The sequence below is a fragment of the Heterocephalus glaber genome, unplaced genomic scaffold, assembly GCF_053883595.1.
Source record: "Heterocephalus glaber isolate CG9 unplaced genomic scaffold, H.glaber_assembly_v1.0 deba00001472, whole genome shotgun sequence".
NCBI lineage: Eukaryota > Metazoa > Chordata > Mammalia > Rodentia > Bathyergidae > Heterocephalus > Heterocephalus glaber.
Genome location: NW_028258315.1, coordinates 50,897,766 through 50,920,770, shown reverse-complemented (window position 1 = coordinate 50,920,770; position 23,005 = coordinate 50,897,766). Strand labels below are relative to the sequence as shown.

The window sequence follows — 23,005 nt, the reverse complement described above, 5'->3', positions numbered from 1 at the left end:
CATCAATGGAAGGAATGTCACTCGCTAAGCTGATATGCAGGGTGCCTGACCGTCAGTTTCATCATTGCTTAAAGGAAGGAATTGAGTTAGGATCCCTGCCTTCCCTTCCAACTTCAATATTCTACCATTCCTGTGACTCTCAGGGAGCTGGATGTGAGTGGAAGCGAGGACCACTTGTTACTAGGCAACCAGCACCCACCTCACCCATGTTGCCATGGTGATGAAAGTTGGGCTGATGGGATTACCAGCTCCTGCTAATTGCATATGAGCACTCAAGGTCTGTCTCTTTCTTGTTTGCTCACTGGCTTTGACTTTCTCATTCTTCTAGGAACTATAGAGAGTTATCCTCCTCTTCTCCATCTGTAGTCTGCCTGAGGCAGCCCTGCTGTAATGGAAAACAACTGGAAGTGGAGTGTGGCTGTGCTTCTGAGTAGCTGTGTGACCTTGGGCAGGTTGTGCAGCTTCTCTGGGCCTCCATTTCCTCATTTGCAAAATAAAGGTGTTGAAACAGTGATCCCTGTCTAAGGTTCTTCCTGGCTCTCAAATCCTTTGATGCCTAGGAAGCATGTCAGGAGAACGGACCACACTGTTACTAAGCAACCAGCAGGCACCCTGCCCAAGTTGCCTTGGTGACTGGATGCTGGAGGGGAGGGGAATAGCTGTTGCAGCTAATTGCTTAATTATTTATGAGTGCCTCAAGTCCTTTTTTGTTGTTTTCGTTGCTAGGGGCTGCGGGGTCACCTTCTCTTCCTCTTTCCTGCCACCCCAAGTCATCTGCATTGTGTGTTATGCAGTGGGAAAGCGCCTTGGCCTGGACCTCAAGCTACCCACCTTCTAATCCTGCCTCTGTCATTTCCTAGCGCTGTGGCCTCAGGTAAGTCACCTTAGCTGGGCCTCAGTTTCCTCATTTGTAGTCAGGTTTGCGTAGATGATCTCCAAGTTTCCTTTCTATATTAAAATTTTAATTTCTGCCATCCAGTTATAGAATGGGTAAGATGAGAGAAATTTCCTAATTTGTTTTCATCTAACAATGATTCTGAGGAGCAATAAGAATAAAGTCTCTTACACATGTTAACAGGAAGGCAATGAAAGTTGCCCCCTTTCTTAACCATGTTGCCTGGTCTTGTTAATTAACCTTAACGTCATTTAAATTGTAAAAATTTATTTATATAATACCAACTTCCCAAATTGATTTGAGGGCTTCACAATACAAGATGCATATATGCAGTTAGGCCATTAAAATAGAAATGAGAATAAATATAAAAATAGTGATGTTTCTTCATTGATTAATGTCTGTATTATGACTGAGCAATAAATGTGATTTTGAGCTTCCTGGAAGCCAAAGTGAAAACAGAAGGAGGCATATAATCGCTTTTCAATGAAGAAGATTGTCAGACTGATTCTAATCCTAAATTTTGAAAGGAATTTATCATGGGGTATATACTTCCTTTTATAGAAACTACAGATACTTTTTTAAAAAATAGTTCTTTCTTACCATATTATTAAGGAAGAATCCAAATTTGACAATTTGACTACTTTAATAATCATAAAAGATTATTCCCCTCCACCAGTTTTATACAGATCAATGTTAGTAAGCATAAATTTTCAGAATCAACTACTCATACTACTCATAAGTCAGTTACATATAAATTCATATAACTACTTTGCAGAGCAATTTGGTACTATATCTCAAATTTTTAAATGCACCCAGCAATTCTTCTCCAAAGTTATTCTGAGATAAGCTTGTACAGATGAGGAAAGACATAAATATGGAAATACTCATGGTAGCATTATTTATAGAAGAAAATGGCTAAAAATCACATAAATGTTGAGGGCTAGTGAATGAAATTATAATGCTTCTTTACAATGACTTACTTTGTAGCACCAAAGATAAAATAGCACCAAAGATAAAGTAGCTCTATTTTATTTTGATATGGAAAATCTTCAAAGATATAATGTTAAGTACAATAAGAAGGTACAGCATTTGATAGTAAATGATTTCTTTTCTGTTATAAAAAGGTATAGATATAAATCTAGATACATTCTTGTATTCACATACTTGCATTTTCTGGAAGGAAGCTGTTAACAGTGGTTTCCTCTGGACAGGAAGATTGTTAAGCATTGGGAGGGAGGGAGACCTTCTTTTGGGGGCTTACCTTTACTATCTGGGCCTGTTTGTTTTCCTTGAGAGCCTGGCAGTTGAATGCCCAGTCTGGACTCTGAACACCTGTGTTCAAATCCCACCTTTAACATTACTAGCTGTGTGACCCTGAGGGTAACTTCTTTTCCTCATCTGAAAGATGGGTGAATAGTAACTTCCTTATTGTATTGTTGTAAGGGTTAGACAGTGAATAAAGTGCTCCGAACAACCTAAACAATGCCATACAGTATTTTTCTTGAAAAAAAAAAATACATCTACCCAAATGGAACCCATCTCAGTGTAGAAAGGACTTTATGTGGAATGCAAGTTATGTTTGAAGCAGGGACTGCAAAGCACAAGTCCTGATTTCATTGTCATTTTATCCTATCTTGGATACCTTCTGGGGAGGGCATCTACCCTACATTCATGACAGCCTGTCACAATGCTATGCAGCCCCTGGATCCATCCTCTGGCCCATCCCATTGGCCAAGAGAACACATCGGAAACCAGGTAGACATCCACATCCTCAGCTTTTATAAAGGCCAAGGAAGCACTACCCTGAAATTCAGTTTTAAAGAGGGTGTCCAAGATCACACTGACCATGATATATATACCTACATACCTCACACCTGTTCTTTATTTTGCAAGAGAGTAAGAGAGCCCTGGGGAGGGGCTGTGCTAGCAGGGTTCCTCTTCCTGTGGCCCACAGTGACTTCCAGGGTGTTGAGCTGCTAGAACCTTTGTGGTGTGCACTCAGAACTATCTGCTTTTCTCCCCTCTCTGTGCCTGGGCTTTGGGGCAGACCTGGAGGACTCTGGCTGACTCTGAGACGCCTCCTTGGCTCCACTGTGGGCCAGACTGGAGCCTCTCACGGTGGGGCCTTGGTTGCTCCAGAGAGGTAGGGAGGGGGCTCTGATCCCTTCAATCAGCCAAGCTAGGAAACTTGCTCTGCCCATGAGGAAAGCCAGGGTTACGCGCTGCAACCTTGTACCCTAAGTCGGTGGTTCCCCATCCCACCTTCTGTCCCTCTGGCCTCTAGGGTACTGGTGTCTCTTTATCCATGTGGCCATTGGTTCCCCTCACCATCTATCTGTCGCATCCAACTGTGCTTCCATCTGCCCTTCCAGTCCTGCAGCCCTCCTTCCCACCTCCAACCATCTGTCTGCTTCCCACCCAGGCTTCAGACTGCTGGTATGTCCACCCATCCCGCCTTCCACCGACCATCCCGCCGCCCTGCAGCCTGGCCGCAGAGCCCGTCCCCGGCCGATTCTCTGTCCCACTCGTCCTCAGGCCCGCCAGTCCCCGGTTCTCCCCGGGTCCCCGCCGAGCCCGTGACCCCCTCCGGTGCGGACCGGCGGGGTTTGTTGGGCGGCGCGGCCCTCGTGCGCCCAGCGGCCGGAGCGCGGTGCCGCCCGGGGCTGGGCGGGGCCGAGGTGACTCAGCCGCGCTCCCCGCGGTCCGCGCGTCCGCCGACCTCGCAGCTGGGCGGAGAACATGGCGCAGCCCCCGGCCGCCGCGCCCCCTGCCAGAGCCCAGGAGCCGTCGGGACCCCTGGACCACCCCGCCGCCGCCTCCGAGCCGCCGTTGGGCTTGCAGCAGGTGTCTGCACTGCGCCCCGAGCCGGGCGGGGTCCCGCTGCACTCCCCCTGGACCTTCTGGCTCGACAGGTGAGGGTCCCGCCTGGCCCGGCCCGGCCCGCGTGCGCCGCGGCTTTGTCTCGCCGCTGGCCCAGCTCGACCCGAACCGACCCGAACCGACCCGAACCGGTCAGTGGCGCAGACCCCGGCTGTGGGCACTCGGGACTCCCTGAGCCGGGTCGGCAGCCGCGTTTGGGCCGCGCTGAGAGGCTCCGTGGCGGCCTCCACTCCCGGCCTGGAGCGCTGAGCGCAGCCCCAAAAGTTTCAGTAGCGCTGCTTCCCCCAGATTCCCTTCCAGCAGAGCGCCCCGGGCGCGCCGTGGGCGGTGGTGGGCGAGTCGTCCTCGCCGAGCAGTGGCGGCTGTCCTGCTGCCCCTGCAGGCTCTTTGTGGCTCCAGACACAAGCGGAGCGGTGACAGCAGTCGGGGAAAGTTGACGGGCCTCTGGGGAGTCGTGTGGTGGTGGGGCTAGGACTGGCGCCAGGGTGCTGCCGCCTGGCGCCTCTTCACGTTCTCCCTCACCCCGGGCAGGTATTTATCAACCTTGGAGCCACAGCCCGCTATGCGCTGGGGTTGTGTGAGGAGAGCAGCTCACCTTGCCTGCAGAGGAGGGCCTTCCCGGCTTTCTCACGGGACGCTCTGGTGCCATCTCCTCGGAGGCCTCCGTGGCTGTAGAAACTCGCCCCATCTTCATAATGCATAACATGATCACATTCTCTGAATATGAACTTATTTTCAGCCTGTCTCCCAGCCCTTCAGCTGTGGATCACAGAGGAGGCCATTTATTCAACCCCAGTACCTACAGCTGTGTGTAGGACACACAGTAGGAACACAAATTTTAACAAGTGAATAGATGATGCATAGCCCCTTCTTTAGTATCTGTCCTTGGTGCCAGGAATAGCACTTCAAGGTGGTCTCCCAAAGTTTATGAAAATTTTGGAACTGTGTCTTCCATGGTTAAGTGTTAGGAAATGTAAATGACAGTTTTCTGCAAAATGTACTTAGTAAACACAAGTTAGGTTTCGGAAAGCTTTGCATGGATGAAGTGCCTGCAAGATTTTTTAAAAGCAATACTCACCTTTAAAGTGGAGACAAACTCATTCTTTCTTCTTGTTGGAACTAGCAGTCATCTATAAGAAGTGACACTTGGGGACAGTTTCTTTTCCGGGACTCAGAAGGTGGGGGTAGGGTAGATGGAGTGAGTCTCGTTTTGAAAGCATTTTCACTTTCGTTATGTAATTCTGAGACATTTTACTGACATAACTTGTGTGTGTCTGTTTTCAAAGGCATGCTATAACTGTGCTGTTGTTACCTGCTATCTGTTTTCAGGGTATTAAACCTGAATCTGTGGTTTGTAGATATGGATGACTGGTGGAAAGAGTATCAAAAGAGTTTTTCAACAGGCCAAAATTTAGTCTACATATGAAAACAGCACTGGAATGATCTAAGATATCAGTGTTATATAACAACACAACACTTAAAAAAAATACCTAAGATTATGTAATTCCATGAAGACACAAACTACATCTTTCTTATTATTGATTAGCACATTTTTTTCCTCTGAAGGTCTATAATCAAGTGAAATATGTTATTCCCACAGTGCCCAAATCTTTAATAAAAATGTATATATCCTTTTAAAAATTATAATTGTTTCAGTATTGTGCATGTGAATTCATGTCTTTTGATCAGTCATTTCCTACTTTTTATTGAACATTCTGTACTTCTCTGGGAATCATATACATCTCCATATATATCTCCTACCACCTCCTCAGAGTTATGAACACCTTATGTTCTAGAAGTTAATTTGTAACTTTCTTGCAAAGAAAAGCAACATTATAGAGAAAGTACTGTCCAGGGCAGCCTTCACTGAGCATAGTTCTGTGTCTGCCACTGATGAATCCATTGGCCTCCTGGTACTTAAAACTCCAGTTTGGCACCAATCTCCTGGCCTGTTCCACCTTTCAGCCACTGTATGATGAAGAATGAGGTGCCTAGCTTCCTCATGCACCATTTTCACTGTTTGTTAACTGAGGTTAGTCCTAGGATATATCCCTTAGTACTGCTCTGAGGATTAAATGAGAACCATGGATGTGAAACACCTGGCATAGAGTAAGTGCTTAGCAAGGTTTAGCCATTAACATTATTCTGTGTTTCCAAATTACGCGCCCCTCTCATTCACACCCTTCATCCAGTCTCTGGAGGGGCTCATCTGAATTTGATAGAAGCTGGCTTCCTCAATTCATTTCCCTCACTGAGTAACTTGCAGAATCTTTTAGTGGAGTTATCTGCCTTTTCAGTAGACATATCCAGAAAATTCTTATTTAGTTAAAAAGAAAAAAGACTGAATGGCTAAGAGTTTAAGCAGTTGAGGGGCATAGGGATGAAGCATTTTTGGGTTGGGGTATACGATGAAGAGGTTTCTTCTTCCCTTTTTCTGGATATTTAAAACCATGGTTGTCTGAGGCCGCTCTGGTTGTGTGTCTCTAACTGCTTCTCCTTCATCTGGATTTTTTCCACAGGGCTCAGCCCAGGTCTGCTCTGCTCCACCTACCCAGTTCCCCTATCCACTCACAACTTCAGCTGAAGCTGGTAACTGCCAAAACTCTACCCCTGTGGATCCCACCGTTCCTCTCTGTCCCCATGTGGGTGTCTATTATGATGTGTATCCACATGGAGCCTCTTCCCAGCCACCTCCTCACCTGCCCTCCCACGCCTAACCTCTGTGCATCTGAGCTCAGATCTGAGCAGCTAGCAGCACCTCCATCCTCCAGGTGCTCAGTCACAACCCTCGAGTCCTCTGTACCCCGCTGTCTCACTTAGAATTCGCTAGAAGAGTAAATCTGATATATGCATGATATAAAAAGGATTTATGAGGAACAGATTTAATACTATATATGTATCTGGAGAGCCTGCCTGAGGATCCAGTCAGAGGGCGAAAGCCTGGCGCCTTCTGCAGAGTCCCATGTGAGTTCGTATTGGGAAGCTTAAGGATCTGTGCTGGAAGCCTGGAGATTATGTATCTAGGCTACAAGCCTTTGGGTTGGTGCCATGCACACCCATGGTGGGCCTTCCATCTTCAGTAAGTCAGTCATCCAGACATAGTGCTGACCAGGGCCTGCAGAGAGAGGGACATTAGGTCATTCTTATTCAAGTTGACACCACAAGTAGCTATCACACCGGCCACCTCCTGAGCAGAAGCCACAGTGCTCAGAGCAGCCAGAAGACTGCACTCTTCCTGCTCCTGCCCCGCCCTCCTTTCTCCCCTGTCGCTCTTCCTCCAGCTTTTGCCTTTCAGTTCATTGGTCTGTCCCCAACATTCCAAGCACGGGCCTTTACCATGGAAGCTGCTGCTCCTTGGAACACTCTGCCCACAGCCATCTGCTCAGTCTGTACTTTCCTGTCCTCTATGCCACTGCTTGAGTGTTGTCTCAGCCAGACCTTCCCTGACCACCAATGGAGAGTGCAGTATCACACATCATGAGACCCTACCCTTTCCCTCAATATCACAGGTGGTGTTCAGTTCTCCCCACTGAAAGTTTACCTTCCTCTGTGGTGCTTTGTTTTACTCTGATGGTCACTTGTACATCTCATCTCCATCCCTCAGCTCATTCTGAGTTCTGCACACACACTTCTGAAGGCCAGGGAGGTCCATAGTCGCTGTTAGTGTTGTCTTCATTATTTAGTAATGGAGAGATTTCTTTCCACTGGCTTCTGCCCACCACAAGTTGGTTCACAGGCCCACCATGTGACCCATGTTTCAAAGTTGGAATTTCTGTTGGATCTTAGATTCACCCAAGTACCCCATTCCACCCAACTCTGTTCTCCATGTTCTTGATGACCCCTCAGAAACTTAGCTATCCCCTCCTTTACGTGTCCCTCTCTCTGCAGGCCCTGATCTCTAGCCCCATTCATACACCAGCCTGCTGAGCTGCCTACCTGCTCCCCAGCTCTTCCTTCCTCCAAGCATCCCCCACCTTGGCTGGAGACAGCTGAACACTGACCTGGTCATCCCAGAACTTTCTCACCTTCTCTTCTGCCGTGCAGCAGATTTTTACATGTGATGTCTCTCGTCACTTAAGGGTGCCTCTGCTGTGGGGTTGTGTGATCCAGAGCATGGAAAGGGGGAAGCTTCTACTTCTGCTAGAGCACTTCTGAGTGGTGGAATAGAGTGATTTGTTTTTAGACACAGGCCAAGTTAGTTTGAAGAAGGGATTTCCCAGCTTTTTGTAAAAAAAGGAAAACCACGGACTTACAGATCATAAAATTTATTTTGCTATTTTATTTATATGTTGCTATTTTAAGTATGAAGCCCACCCGTTTTTTAGCCCTGATATCTACCTCTCATCAGCTCTAAATTACCACTCAGTCTGTCCTCTGGCCCTTTTCTTGGATGAACTGTGGACTGAAGGAATTTGTCTCATGATGTCCCTACTGCTTGATATGCTTTTCTCCCCTTTGTCTAGCCTGAAAAACTTCTGTGCATCCTTCTAGGCCCTACTAGCAATGCCTTCCTTCTGTACCTGTCCTTGCTGCCTCTGTTCACCCCTTTGTGTCCCCACAGTATTTTTTAAAAAATAGATTAGGGGCTGGGGATTTAGCTCAGTGGTTCTGGCACCTGCCTCACAACCATAAGGTCCAAGTTCAAGCCCCGGTACAAAAAAAAAAGATTAGTGTTCATATTACAAAGAATGGATTTTCTGTTTTGACTGTAATACTCACCCTCTCTTCTGCCATGCAGCAGATTTTTGCTTTATGTCTCCCACCACCTAAGGGTGCCCCTGCCTCACATCTGTGACTCCTGGGAGTGCACATGACAGTGCCTGGCACAGATGCTTAATGAGTATGTGTGGGCTTCTGTTTTTTACCACAAAGATGAGCCATCCTATGCATCTGTCACCACCCCCACCCCATTCAGGCTTAGCTCCACCAAGTTTGCATGTCTCAAAGTGTAGTCCTTCATCCACTTACATCAGAACACCAGACTGTGCTTGTTAAATAGAGGCTCCCAGGTCTGCCATAGACCTACTCCATCAGACTTGCCAGAGTGGAAGATGGATTTGTAACAAATGCCTTGCATGTCTCAACTTTAGAGTCACTGTTCTATTTATTAATCACATTAATTGGGCATATTGGTTGCAGTCACTGTTCTAAGTTATGAGAACTCAGAGATGACTGCACCGTGGGCCTTGCCCTCCCAGGAAGACAAGTTACTTGCTGTATGTGTCAGCAGCACCAGTGAAGAGTTCAGAGAGGTGTTGAGTCCTACAGGGAACTTACGGGATGTGATGCTTCCAGTTGTGTTACAGTACCATGGTCCATAATAATTAATCTGACACACAGAGGTGGGGCCAGGCTTTACAGAGACCACCAAATCATCTTTGTTCATAGGGTGATCTGTAGGAACAAGATAAGGAAAGGAGGCTGTGTGGAAGAGCCACAGTTGGCAGGGCACAGGGGCTGGCTGGCATCATCACTTTTCCTATTTTTCCCCTATTCTTGCCCTCTGTTCCTATGAAATCTCTAAACGGCCAAGGGTTTCACTTTTTGTGAAAGGGCTCTGGATAGATCTATCTGGCAGGAAAGGGCCTTTCCCTAGGAAACTCACAGTCTCTCCAAGTATGGGTCAGTGGTTGTTTCTTGCAAAATAGCCCAAGGCCTGTAACATCCTCGCTCAGAGAGTTACTGATTCTTTGCTGGTATTAGCTAGTCTCAAATTTTTTTTCCTACTTTTAGTGTTACAAATGTCATTTACTTATTTGTAAACCTGAGAGCAAGCAAGACTTTAAAATCTGGCATGAGGACACTTCAAAACTTGGCCTTATTTAGTTGTATTTGTTAACTTTGACCCTGTTATACTTCTCTCCCACCCACCGGAGTGTACTGAAGGATTAACTGTATCAAGAGGAAAAGGGGGCTGGGGACTTAGCTCAGTGGTTCCGGCACCTGTTGCGCAAGCACAAGGAGGACCCAAGTTCGATCCCCAGTACCAAAAAAAAAAAAAAAAAAAAAGGAAAAGAGCCCCAGTGGCTACTGCCAAGGAACTGTATAATAGGTAGGAGTGACTGGAGATCAGAGATGGAGAACCTTTTAGAGCTTTCGTGATAACAAACAGCCGACTCAGGTACCCATGCCATGGGTTCGCCACCACTGCTCTAGATGGAAGCAGGGAGGAATCAAAATCAAATAAACACGCAGAACTAAAACATTGAGATTATATGGATACTTTTAACAGATACATTATTAACTGTTAGTATAGGCTTGGATGGTTTTGTATGAGACTTTCTCAAATAGAAAGCTGGTGTAGCCGCAAGCCACAGATCTATCTCAAAGTGATTAAAATGAAATCATCTTTAATGGAATGATGATGTGTAAGTGCGTAGTTAATCAGGTAACTGGGCCTGGGCAGCTTCTGACATTGAAGTAAATTCCACAGCAGACTGGCTTTTAGGAGTCAAGGTAGACTATTGTCATCATTTGTTTTTCATTAAGCATTATTGTGTGTGTGTACTAACCACATGTGTCTAGTAATCAGATATACTGTATAAAGTTTTAAATTTCTTTTTCCTTTTTTCCAGCACCATTTTTTTTGCACTTTATTAAATTCTTTTATTGGTACATTTTAGGTATACAGCACAATTACATTTGTCACTGGGAATTGTACCTTTACATAATGCATCTTGGTTCTTATTTTCTCCCCATTCCTAGCCCTCCCTTCACCCTCTCCACCCTTCCCTATTTACAAAGACTTTATTTCCATTTTTTCCATTTCTCATCATTTTTCCTTTCCCTTCCTTCCTTTCCCCTGCCCCTCCCACTACCCCTATCCCTTTGGACCTTTTCTTCCTATTTTGCCTTATTGATTATTCATTCTAATCATTGGTACATTTTAGGTATACAATATAATGACATTCATCATTGGAAATTTGCACCTTTACATAGTCTCTCTTGGTTCTTATTTTTCACCCTTGCCCAGCCCTCCCTTCAACCCCTCCATTCCTCCCTATTTACAAAGATTTTGTTCCTATTTTTCCATTTTCTCATATTAATCCCATTCCCTTCTATCCTTTCCCCTAGCCCTCCCACTTCCTTCCCCTTTGCCCCTTTTCTTCCTATTTCACATTACCTATTACACATTTTGGTCCTTATTTACACTTTCTGTTTCTCACACCAGAGAAACTATTCAGTATTGATACATGTGTGTCCTATTTATTTCACTTAAGAGTATCACCTCAATGTGCATCCATTTAACTATAATGTCTGTAATTTCTCCTTCTTTATAGCTGAGTAGTACTCCATCTTATAAAATCTTATAAAAAACCCACATTTTCTTTATCCAGTCTCCAGCTGATGGGGAATTGGGCTGCTTCCAAGTTTCAGCTGTTACAAATTGTGCTGCTATGAACATGGATGCACATATATCACTGTGGTATGATTCTTTTAATTCTTTGGGGAAGATGCCCAGCAGTGGAATGGCGGGGTCAAATGGGACCTCCAGTCCTAGTTCTTTGAGGTATCTCCATACTGATTTCCACAGTGGTTGCACCAGTCTACACTCCCACCAGCAGTGGAGCAGGGTTCCTCTTTCCCCACAGCCCCGACAGCATTTGTTATTGGTTGATTTCATGATAGCAGCCATTCTTTCTGGAGTGAAGTAGAATCTCAGTGTTGTTTTCATTTGCATCTCTCGAATGACCAGTGATGTTGAACATTTTTTCATGTATTTATTTGCTATTTCTACTTCTTTGTCTGAGAAATGTCTTCTTTTCTTTTTGTTTTGGTACCAGGGATCGAACTTGGGTCCTTGAGCTTGCACAGCAGGCGGCGAAACCACTGAGCTAAATCCCCAGCCCTCCAGCACCATTTTTAATCATTAAGTTTTTTGGTATAGTTTAGATATGCGTAATGATCACATTCATCATATGGAATTTGTACCTGTACATGATATATCTTAATTCTCATTTTTTTAAAATGACGTTGTCTACTTCAAATTGTTAATAGAAACCAAGCATGGTAGTGCACGCCTGTAATTCTACCACTTGGAAAGCTGAGGCAGGAAAATGGTGTGAGTTCAATGCCAGCCTGGGCTGCATAGTAAATTCAAGCCTGAACTGCATGGCAAGAGCTTGTCTCAAAAAAAAAAATTGTTACTAGGAATGAACTTTACTACTATGTATTAAGCACTGGACTAAATACTATACAGAATTATCCACAAGATCCTCACACTATTAAAGTAGGGTATATCAGCAGTGTTTTACAGTTGAGAAAATTGAGGCCTACAGAAGCACCTCGTCTGAGGCCACACACCAGTAGGGACAGAAATGGAATTTGAATTAAGGACTGTGTGACCCCAAGTGCTGGTGTTCCTAACCCCTTGACTGCATCCCTGTGAATAGGCAAATGGATGGGACATAATTCTCCTGTATCTCAAAGCACAAAATACGGGAGCTGGACAGGACTTAGAGGTAACATGGGCCAGGTGTGGTAGTGCACACCTGTAATCCCAGCAGTGGGGCCTGAGGCAGGAGCATAGCTATGATTTTAAGGCCATCTTGAACAATAATAGTGAGACCCTGTCTCAAAACCATTGAACAAAAAGTAACCTGAGGGCCTGGAATTAAGCTCAGTGCCTCTGCCGCCTGGCTTGCAAGCACAAGGTCCCAAGTTCGATCCCAGGTACAAAAAAAAAAAGTAACCTGGGCCTCCCACTGAATTTCACAGATGGGGAAACTGAGGGACAGTTTCATAGGAGAAAATTAAGCTGAGGACCCTTTGTGTCAGAATCTGCAGAGAAAATAAGAGAGCCTTGCCTGAAAACCCGTGTTAAGCCCCTGTGTGGACTCATCTTTCACATTTAATGATGTCACCATCAGGGTAATGTCTTTGGGTGATGATAAGTGCATCTGTGAGAAGAGTCCTTTTTACATTGTGCTTGTGATGCTGTTGCTCATTCGATTTCACTTTTCATGTCATTTGCATTTCTTGTGGTGATTTGATTTAGGTGACTCAGGCCAGCACATTCAAATGTCAGTGTGTGTATGAATTTCCAGGGATGTGGCAAGTCTTGCATGGGCCCTGAAGGCTCTGCACCTCTTAACAACTCCCAGGAGATGCTGACCATTGACTGGCCATACTTAAAGTGGCAAAGTTGCAGATAGGGTTTGAGGAAACCTTTTTAGCATGTTTGCTTTGTCAGAAGCATCTGCAAGCACCCTTATTTTTTGTTTTTGTGGCTGTGACTAGTGCCATGGCCTGCTAAGTTCTGGTCAGGATATGCTCAAGATAGTTTACTTAGGTATCTGGCAAGGCCTGTCTCCATGAACTTTCTTAATGAGCTAAGGCCACAACAATGGTATCTTTAAAGGTGGGGCTTAGTAGAAAGAGTGCATTTGGAAAATCTGAATTGAATTGCAAGGTGCAGGACAGGTGGAACCATGTTGAGTGCAGAATGTGTTCATGGTACCAAGCAGAGTATTGCTTGTGTTGGAAGTGTTTGGTTTAACCTTGCCATTAAGAGCAAGGTTGTCAGCTCTGCTGCTGGCCAACTGCGCATCTTTGGATAAGTAACTGTACCACCTTCAGACTTAGTTTCCTTATCTGCAAAGAAGTGGTAAAATGAGATAATATATGCACGTACAATTGGACATGTAGTCTTTGCAACTCAGTATTTCCTAAATAAGAAAGAGGATAAAATACTTTGAAGCACTTCAGGCTTAAATTAGCTTAAGAGTTTTACCTACTGAAAATTCTCCAGAACCTACTTTAATAGACAAATAAATATGATTTGCAATAACATATTAAGTTTTTGTGTGTAAATGGTGCTTAGGTAACTGGAAACCATTTAAGTAGAACAGTTGGTCCAACCTTATTGGATTTCCTGCTTTTTCCTGACTCTTTTCATAAAAAGAGATTTTTACCAATTCTACATAAAGGATTTTAAGATGTATTCACTATTATTCTGTTAAGTTGGAGACACAGGAGTAATGTAAAACTGGAGTAGGGAGTTTTAGCCTAAGTGACATAAATGACTCTCTAACACTTTACATTAATCATCTGCTTGGCAGACCTTGGGTCCCTTCCCACTCTGCTTTAACCAGCAGTTTCCGAATTGTCCAAAGCCAAAGGGAAACAGCATTCACTCTGGCTGCGACTCACCGTAGGCCCAGCACTGGTGCCTGATGGCTTTTCTTTTCTGAGAGTGAATGTAAAAGGTGCTAAGCTGGACCGGGGATTTAGCTCAGTGGTTTCGCCACCTGCTGTGGAAGCACAAGGACCGGAGTTCGATCCCCAGTACCAAAAAAAAAAAAAAAAAAGAGGAAGGTGCTAAGCTATAAGTATGACTCTTACTCTCCTGCAGATTAGAAAGCCTTCTTGGTGTCTCTTGTAATGCTGATGGCTGTCTCATCAGTATCCTCTTCTGTCCATCTCGATGATAGTGGCATCAGCAGCAATTGCCTATTAGATGCAATTAGATCCACCATGCAGATAAATGTTTTCTATACTAGCAAAGTAATGGGGGAGAGATCTTGAACCTTGTTTCTAAAGAAGCAGGTATTAGAGGCCTGGGGATTTAGCTCAGTGGTTCCACCGCCTGCCTCGCAACAGCAAGGACCCAAGTTCAATCCCCAGTATCAAAAAAAAGCAACAGATATTAGAAAGGTCAGGCTTGGCACACAGCTGATAGGTGGCAGAGCTGGGCTGGAACTGAGGCCTGTTGATTCCAGAGACCATCCTCTTAACCCCTGTGTTTTCCTGCCTTTTTGCCCAAGCCCATCCGTGGCCTTTGTTTGATGCAGTATCTTTCTGCATCTTTGCCTCTACCCTTCCCAAGGATGTGGCTAGATGTGTGGTGGTAGAGGAAATACTGACAGGCAGGAACAGTGGGTGGATCCAAGGAAGGAGTAGATAGTCTGAAAGAGGGAGAGAGCAATTTGTCATAAGACCTGCTAAGGTGACCACCTGTGCTGAAAATGACAGCTCAGTTTTTACTGGGAGGCAACCTAGTCTAAGAGAAAGGTTGTGGGCATCAGAGCCAGACAGATGAAGAAGAGCCCAGGTCTATTACTTAAAAATAAGCCTGTAAGCCTCAGTTTCCTAATTTGTGAAGTAGGGATAATATCAACTTTGCAGGCTTCCTATAATAGGATTAGAGAGGATGCATGTTCAGTAACAAGAAGCCACAATTTCCCACTTCTCTTCCCACCTCTCCAAGCCTTCTTTCCTACCTCTTTTCATCCAAGCAAATAAAAAAGATCTAGGCATTGTTTGTTTGCCTTCAAAAGCCTGGGGAAACTCAGAGGAGGAGTAAGGGTTCTAGAGCATAAACTCCATGAGGACAAGGACATTGTATAGAATGATCACCACCCTATCCCCAACAGCTAAAAGTGGTGTGCCCAGCTTGAGAAATGTAGCAAGACCCTGTCTCAAAATAAAAAATACAAAATAGCTAGGGTTGTAGCTCAATGCAAAGACTCTGAGTTCAGTCTTCAGTTACACAAACACACACACACACACACACACACATTCACAAATCAGAATAGCTGATGTGGCTTTTTTACAAGGCAGATCATTTGCAAATCTTAGCATGTTTGCCCTTTTAAAATGGATTTTAGATTTTGCCCAATTTTTCTTGCTAAAGAAATCTGAGGTTGAGGTTTGGGCACAAGAGTTAGGCCTGTTGGTGTTTTCCAGGCACAGAACACCGTGCAATACACTGACTGGATGAGCCAATGTAGTCTGACAACAACCAGCAACTGGAAAGAACCTTTAAGACCATAGAATCCAGCCTCTTCCATGAAGAAATCAGGAAACTGGGCCGGAGGTTTAGCTCAGTGGTTCTGCTGCCTGCCTTGCAAGCACTCAAGGTCCCAAGTTTGATCCCCGCTTCAAAAACAAAAAAGAAATCAGGAAACTGAAGCTGGATGAAGTAGATCATGCCTGAAATGCTAGCACTCTCGGATGCTGAGGCAGGAGGATCAAGCCCAGCCTGGGAGACTTAGTGAGGCCCTGTCTCAATATAAAAATTTTTTTTAAAAGGAATGGGGATGCAGTTCCATTTAAAGGCTCTGGGTACAGTCTCCAATACCATAACCAACCAAACAAAAAATCAGAAGGTGTTAGCCTATTAAGATAGAGCTATTGTTAGGCATGATCCTATCAGGTGTTTGGGGGTGGGTTTTTTTGGCTTGTTTTTATTTTTTGTTTTGTGAGGCCCTTCCTTACCCTGCTCCATTTAGAAAGACCATTTCAATAAGACAATCATGGACTTACTGTGGACTTACTCTGGCATTAAAAATGAGAGTCGACAAAAATGATGCTCTTGATGGTCCATAGTTCTAGGAGTATAGTTTGTAGAGCCTTGGTGTGCTCATCCCACCCACCTGGAATGCCTTTCCCATTGCTGTTGCCTCTACTGCTGAGCTAATGTGTGTTTTGCACACATCTTTCATGTCTAGTGGTTTAATAACTGTCAAGAAAATGCACCATGTTGAGAATGCCCAGTGATGTGCTTCTGGGTGTTGATGGTTGGCAAAGAGCAGGGCATTCATTTCTTTTACAGATTGCAGGTCAGCTGTGAGCGTGATGCTTTCTCCTTGCAGCAATCCTCTTATTTCTCATCAGCAACGAGGCCTGGGCTTTTGAGCATTGTGTGGTAAAATATCATTTTAGACTTGATATAACTGGACCTCAGTTCTTGAGCACAAGCTGCTAACTTAGTAATAGGGAATAGGAAAGGGTGCCAGGAATTGAGGGTCTTAACATCTAAAAATCATTGAGATTAGATTATTTTACCTACAATCCCAGGAATGGTGCTTGGTAAAACCAACTAAATTGCAGAGGATCTTCTGGTGAATAACTCTGTAGTATGTTGCCATCTAGTGGAGCACATAGCAAATTTAAAGTTAATGTGTTCTGACCCTGCAGTTCTGCAGAGCTCATTTAATAAGCAGAAGGTAACGGAACGATTTTCTAAAAACAAGTGTTTGGGAAACACATTCAAATTCAGGGAAAATCAAAGTTGATTTTTATTTTTTATTTAATTTAAATTTTTTTTTTTTCTTTTTGGTACTAGGGATCGAACTCGGGACCTTGCGCTTGCAAGGCAGGCAGCAGAACCACTGAGTTAAATCCCCGGCCCCAAAGTTGATTTTTAGTGACATTTCCTTAATGTCATTCTGCCTCTCAAGAGTGTGATTATTGACCATCAGGCTATTGACAAGTTTTCAAACACGTCACCAGAGTGGGACACTTGAGTTTTCACCGTCATTGCTACAGCAAGCAGTTTCTTATCTGAAACCCTATGTAAAATGTTTGGTTATTACTGTGTTATTTTAGTGTTTTTCAAAATGTAATTTTAATGTTTTCAATACCTTTCTTACTTACTTTTCCTTTTCTTCTATTAAATTTCTGGAGAATATATGTGCTAATTGTTTTTTTTGTTTTTTTTTTGTATCAGGGATTAAACTCGGACCTTGCGCTTGTGAGGCAGGCAGCAGAATGACTGAGCTAAATCCCCAGCCTATATGTGTTAATTTTTAAGAGAATCAAACATAAGACTTCACACAGAAGCAGTTTCTTATTTTATTTTATTTTTTTAAATTAAATTCTTTTATTGGTACGTTGTAGGTATACAACACAATTACATTTCTCATTGGGAATTGTACCTTTACATAATGCATCTTGGTTCTTATTTTTTCCCCATTCCTAGCCCTCCCTTCACCCCCTCCACCCTTCCCTATTTACAAAGACTTTATTTCCATTTTTTCCATTTCTCATCATTTTTCCTTTCCCTTCCTTCCTTTCCCCTGCCCCTCCCACTACCCCTACCCCTTTGGACCTTTTCTTCCTATTTTGCCTTATTGATTATTCATTCTAATCATTGGTACATTTTAGGTATACAATATAATGACATTCATCATTGGAAATTTGCACCTTTACATAGTCTCTCTTGGTTCTTATTTTTCACCCCTGCTCAGCCCTCCCTTCAACCCCTCCATTCCTATTTACAAAGATTTTTTTCCTATTTTTCCATTTTCTCATATTAATCCCATTCCCTTCTATCCTTTCCCCTAGCCCTCCCACTTCCTTCCCCTTTGCCCCTTTTCTTCCTATTTCACATTACCTATTACACATTTTGGTCCTTATTTACACTTTCTGTTTCTCACACCAGAGAAACTATTCAGTATTGATACATGTGTGTCCTATTTATTTCACTTAAGAGTATCACCTCAACGTGCATCCACTTAGCTATAAATGTCTCCAATTTCTCATTTTTTATGGCTGAGTAGTACTCCATTTTATAAAAAAACCACATTTTCTTTATCCAGTCACCAGTTGATGGACATTTGGGCTGTTTCCAAGTTTTAGCTATCACAAACTGTGCTGCTATGAACATGGGTGCACATATATCACTGTGGTATGATTCTTTTAATTCTTTGGGGAAGATGCCCAGCAGTGGAATAGCAGGGTCAAATGGGACTTCCAGTCCTAGTTCTTTGAGGTATCTCCATACTGATTTCCACAGTGGTTGCACCAGTCTACACTCCCACCAGCAGTGGAGCAGGGTTCCGCTTTCCCCACAGCCCCGCCAGCATTTGTTATTGATTGATTTCATGATAGCAGCCATTCTTTCTGGAGTGAAGTAGAATCTCAGTGTTGTTTTCATTTGCATCTCTCGAATGACCAGTGATGTTGAACATTTTTTCATGTATTTATTTGCTATTTCTACTTCTTTCTCTGAGAAATGTCTGTTCATTTCAGATGCCCATTTTTGGATTGGGTCTTTAAATTTGGGAGGTCTGATCTTTTAAAGTTCTTTATAGATTCGAGACAGTAGACCTTTGTCTGAGGAAGAGCAGGTGAAGATTTTTTCCCACATTGTGGGTTGTCTCTTCACACTGCTGGTGGTTTCTCTTGCTGTGCAGAAGCCTTTTAATAAGAAGAGATCCCACTTGTTGATTGTTTGTTGTAGTTCATGGGCAACTGAGAGTTTGTTCATAAAATCTTTTCCTACACCGATGTCTTCAAGGGTTCTACCTAACCTCTGTTCCAACTGGTTCAGAGTTTCTATTTTAATATTTAGATCTTTAATCCATTTTGATTTTAGTTTAGTGCATGGTGAGAGATATAGGTCTAGGTTTAATCTTTGGCAAGTTGGAGCCCAATTTTTCCAGCACCATTTATTAAAGAGGCTATCTTTCCTCCAGTGAGGGTGTTTGGGTCCTTTATCAAAGATGAGATGGCTGAGTGTGTCTGGCATTGTTTCTGCATCTTCTAGTCTGTTCCACTGGTCCTCAGGTCTGTTTCTTTGCCAGTACCATGCTGTTTTTATCACAGTAGCTTTGTAGTATAGTTTCAGGTTGGGGATTGTGATAGCCCCTGCCATGTCTCTGTTACCTAGAATTGCTTTTGCTATTCTGGGTCTCTTCTTACTCCAAATGAATTTTTGGATTGTTTTCTCAAGGTCCATGAAGTATGCTGCTGAGATCTCAATTGTTGCATTAAATCTATATAGCAGTTTTGGAAGTATGGCCATTTTCACTATATTAATCCTTCCTACCCAGGAGCAGGGGATGTCTGTCCATTTTCTGATATCATCTTCAATCTCTCTTTTCAGAGTACCATAGTTTTCAGAGAAGAGGTCTTTGATTTCTTTTGTTAGGTGGATTCCTAGGTATTTGTTTTTTGGATGCTATTGTGAAAGGAATTATTTGCCCTATTTCTCTCTCAGTGAGTCTGTCATTGGTGTAGAGGAAAGCTATTGATTTTTGTGTTGACCTTGTAACCAGCTACTTGACTGAATTTGGTTATTAAGTCTAGAAGACTTTAGGTGGAGTTCTTGGGGTCTTCTATATAGAGTATCATGTCATCTGCAAATAATGACAATTTGACTTCTTCATTTCCTATCTTTATTCCTTTTATTCATTTCTCTTGTCTAATTGCCGTGGCTAATGTTTCCAGAACTATATTGAACAAGAGTGGTGATAGTGGACATCCTTGTCTTGTTCCTGATTTGAGTGTGAAGGATTTCAGTTTTTGACCATTTAGTATGATATTGGCTGTTGGTTTTTCATAGATGGCTTCTATCAGTTTGAGGTAGAGACCATATATTCCAATTTTTTGTAGGGTTTTTATCATAAATGCATGTTGGATTTTGTCAAATGCTTTTTCTGCGTCTATGGAGACAATCATATGGTTTTTGTCCTTGGCTCTATTGATATAGTGTATTACATTGATTGATTTGAGTATATTGAATCATTCCTGCATCCCTGGGATGGATCTCACTTGATCAGGGTGTGTGATCTTCTTGATGATCTTCTGCATTCTGTTTGCCATTATCTTATTAAGGATTTTTGCATCTATGTTCATTAGTGAGATTGGTCTATAGTTCTCCTTTTCGGTTGGTTCTTTCTCTGCTTTTGGGATCAAGGTGATGCTTGCTTCCAGGAATGAATTTGGGAGTATTGCTTCCCTTTCAATTTCATTGAAGAGTTTAAACAGTAGTGGCAGCATTTCCTCTCTAAATGTCTTGTAGAATTCAGCAGTGAAGCCATTAGGGCCCGGGCTTTTCTTAGTTGATAAGTTTTTAATTACATTTTCAATTTCATTGGTTGATATTAGGTTGTTCAGAATTTTTAAGTCTTCTTCGTTCAACTTTGGTAATTCATATGTATCTAGGAATCTGTCCATTTCTTCTGTGTTTTCCATCTTATTGGCATATAGGTTCTGGAAGTAGGTATTGATGATCCTCTGGATTTCTGCTGGGTCTCTTGTAATTTCACCTTTTTCATTCCTAATTGGATGGATTTGGGCCCTTTCTTTCCTTTTTCTGACAAGGTTGGCTAAGGGTTTGTCAATTTTGTTGATGCTTTCAAAGAACCACCTCTTGGCTTCATTGATTTTTTTGTATCATTCTCTTAGTCTCCATTGCATTGATTTCTCCTCTGATCTTTATAATTTCCTCCCTTGTATGAGCTCTGGGGTTGTCCTGTTCTTCTTTTTCTAGAAACTTGAGATGCAGCATCGGGTTGTTTAATTGGGCTTGTTCTGTTTTCCTAATATGCGTATTCACTGCTAAGAATTTCCCTCGTAAGACTGCTTTCATTGTGTCCCATAGATTCCAATATGATGTATTGTCATTGTCATTTAATTGTAGGAACTGTCTGATTTCTTCTTTAATTTCCTCTGTGACCCATTGGTTATTCAGAAGTGTGTTGTTCAATTTCCACATGTTTATGAAATTTTTCTAGTTTCTTTTGCTATGGATCTCTAATTTCATTGCACTATGGTCTGATAATATACAGGGGATAACCTCAATTCCTTTGCACTTACTTAAGCATGTTCTATGTGTGAGTATGTGGTCTATTTTGGAGAATGACCCATGTGCAGCTGAGAAGAATGTGTACTCTGATTTTGTGGGGTGGAAGACTCTGTAAACATCTGTTAAGTTCATTTCTTCAGGAGTTCTATTGAGTTCTAGTATTTCATTACTTATTTTTTGTCTAGTTGATCTATCTATTTGTGACAGTGGGGTGTTGAGGTCCCCCACTACAATTGTATTAGTGCATATATGACTTTTCATGTCCGTTAGTATTTGTTGTGTATAGTTGGGTGCACTAGTGTTTGGTCCATAGATATTTATGATTGTCATCTCTTCCTCTTGGATTCTTCCCTTTACAAGGATGTAGTGTCTTTCTTCATCTCTCTTAATCAGTGTTGGTTTGAAATCTACTTGATCTGCAAAGAGGATAGCTACTCCTGCTTTTTTTCAGGTTCCTGTCACATGGAGTATTGTTTTCCACCCTTTAACTTTCAGTCCATAAGTTTCATTTTGAATGAAGTGTGTTTCTTGTGTGCAGCATACTGTTGGATTTTGCTTCTTGACCCATTCTTCCAGTCTATTTCTTTTGATTGGTGAATTGAGACCATTAACATTGATGGTTATAACTGAAACATATTGACTTGTCATTGCCATGACTTTTTCTTTTTGTTGGGCTCTCCCCCTTTACATTTAATTTGTTGTCATGCCAGATGGGTTCATTCTGCTTTGCTTCCTGGGGTTGTGATCCTCAATGTCTGTTCCTAGGATATTGTGTAAAATTCTTTAGAGTGCTGGTTTGGTATTCACGAAGTTCCTAAGGTGCTCTTTGTCATGAAAGTATCTTATTTCTCCATCCATTTTGAAAGATAGTTTTGCAGGGTCCATCAATCTGGGTTGGAGGCTGTTTTCTTTTAGGGCTTGGAATATGTCACTCCAAGCTCTTCTTGCCTTGATGGTTTGTGTTGAGAAGTCTGCTGTGATTCTGATGGGCTTTCCTTTGTATGTGATTTGTTTCTTTTCTCTGACTGCTTGTAGAACTTTGTTCTTCTGTTGAGCTTCTGGAATCTTAACAATTATATGCCTATGTGTAGATTTTTTTTGATCAAGGCTATTTGGAGTCCTATATGCCTCACTTATCTGTATGTCAAGCTCTTTTCCCCTGCTTGGGAAGTTTTCTGCCATTATTTCTGTGAAGAGATCTTTTATGTCATCTGCACTCACTCCTATTTCTTCATTGACTCCAGTCAGTCTTATGTTATCCTTCTTTGCATCGTCTAGCAGCTGCTGGATTGATTTCTCATGTTCCTTTATAATTTTGAAGCAATTTTTCTTTTCCTGGTCACTCATTGCAATCTTATCTTCTATATCTGAAATTCTGTCCTCACATTGGCTCATTCTGCTGTGTAGACTTTCAGTGGAGTTTTTCATGTCCTGGAAATCTATTTGCATCTGTTTTATGGATTCTATTTGTTTCCTATGTTGGGATTCCATCATCTTCCTGAGCTCCTCTCTAGATTTATTAATCATGTCTTGCACTAGGGGCACAATTTTTCCTGTCATCTGAGAAATTATTTCTGATTTCCTTTTTTCCAGATCCCCTTTTGTTGCCAGTTTAGTGGGTCCAAGTGGTTGAGTATCAGCGTGTTCCATCTCATTTCCCTTTGGGGTTGCTGTAGGTGATCTGGGTCTGGTTTTGAGACTTATTTACGTGTTTTCTCATTTCAACTGTGAGGGGGGAGCTGTTGGCACCTGCATGGATTACCTCCTCTGAGCTGGGAGAGGTGGGACAGGGGCCGGGAGCAGCGGTAGGGATGGTGGCCCAAAAGCCCTTTCCTGTGGGCTGGGAGCAGTGGGAGGGATGGTGGCCAGGAAGCCCCTTCCTCTGGTCCAGGAGCAGTGGGATGGTGGCTCAG

General features: G+C 43.0%; 1 protein-coding gene across 12 annotated transcripts in view; it reads left to right on the top strand.

Moving 5' to 3' along the window:
- The window catches only part of Eif4e3 (eukaryotic translation initiation factor 4E family member 3), a 259,816-nt gene that overhangs the window by 27,364 nt on the left and 209,447 nt on the right, over positions 1-23,005 (top strand). For 7 of the 12 annotated variants that reach the window (XR_015439140.1, XR_015439143.1, XR_015439142.1 and 4 more), the window contains exon 1: positions 3,593-3,807. Coding sequence is in view for 5 of the 12 variants with exons in the window: in XM_021266039.2 (XP_021121698.2) it covers positions 3,635-3,807 (173 nt within the window). In the remaining 7 variants the exon portion in view is untranslated. Of the gene's footprint in view, positions 1-726; positions 875-3,592; positions 3,808-23,005 lie in introns of those variants that run through there. The other 5 variants (XM_087181349.1, XM_087181347.1, XM_087181348.1 and 2 more) reach the window with 2 other exon arrangements.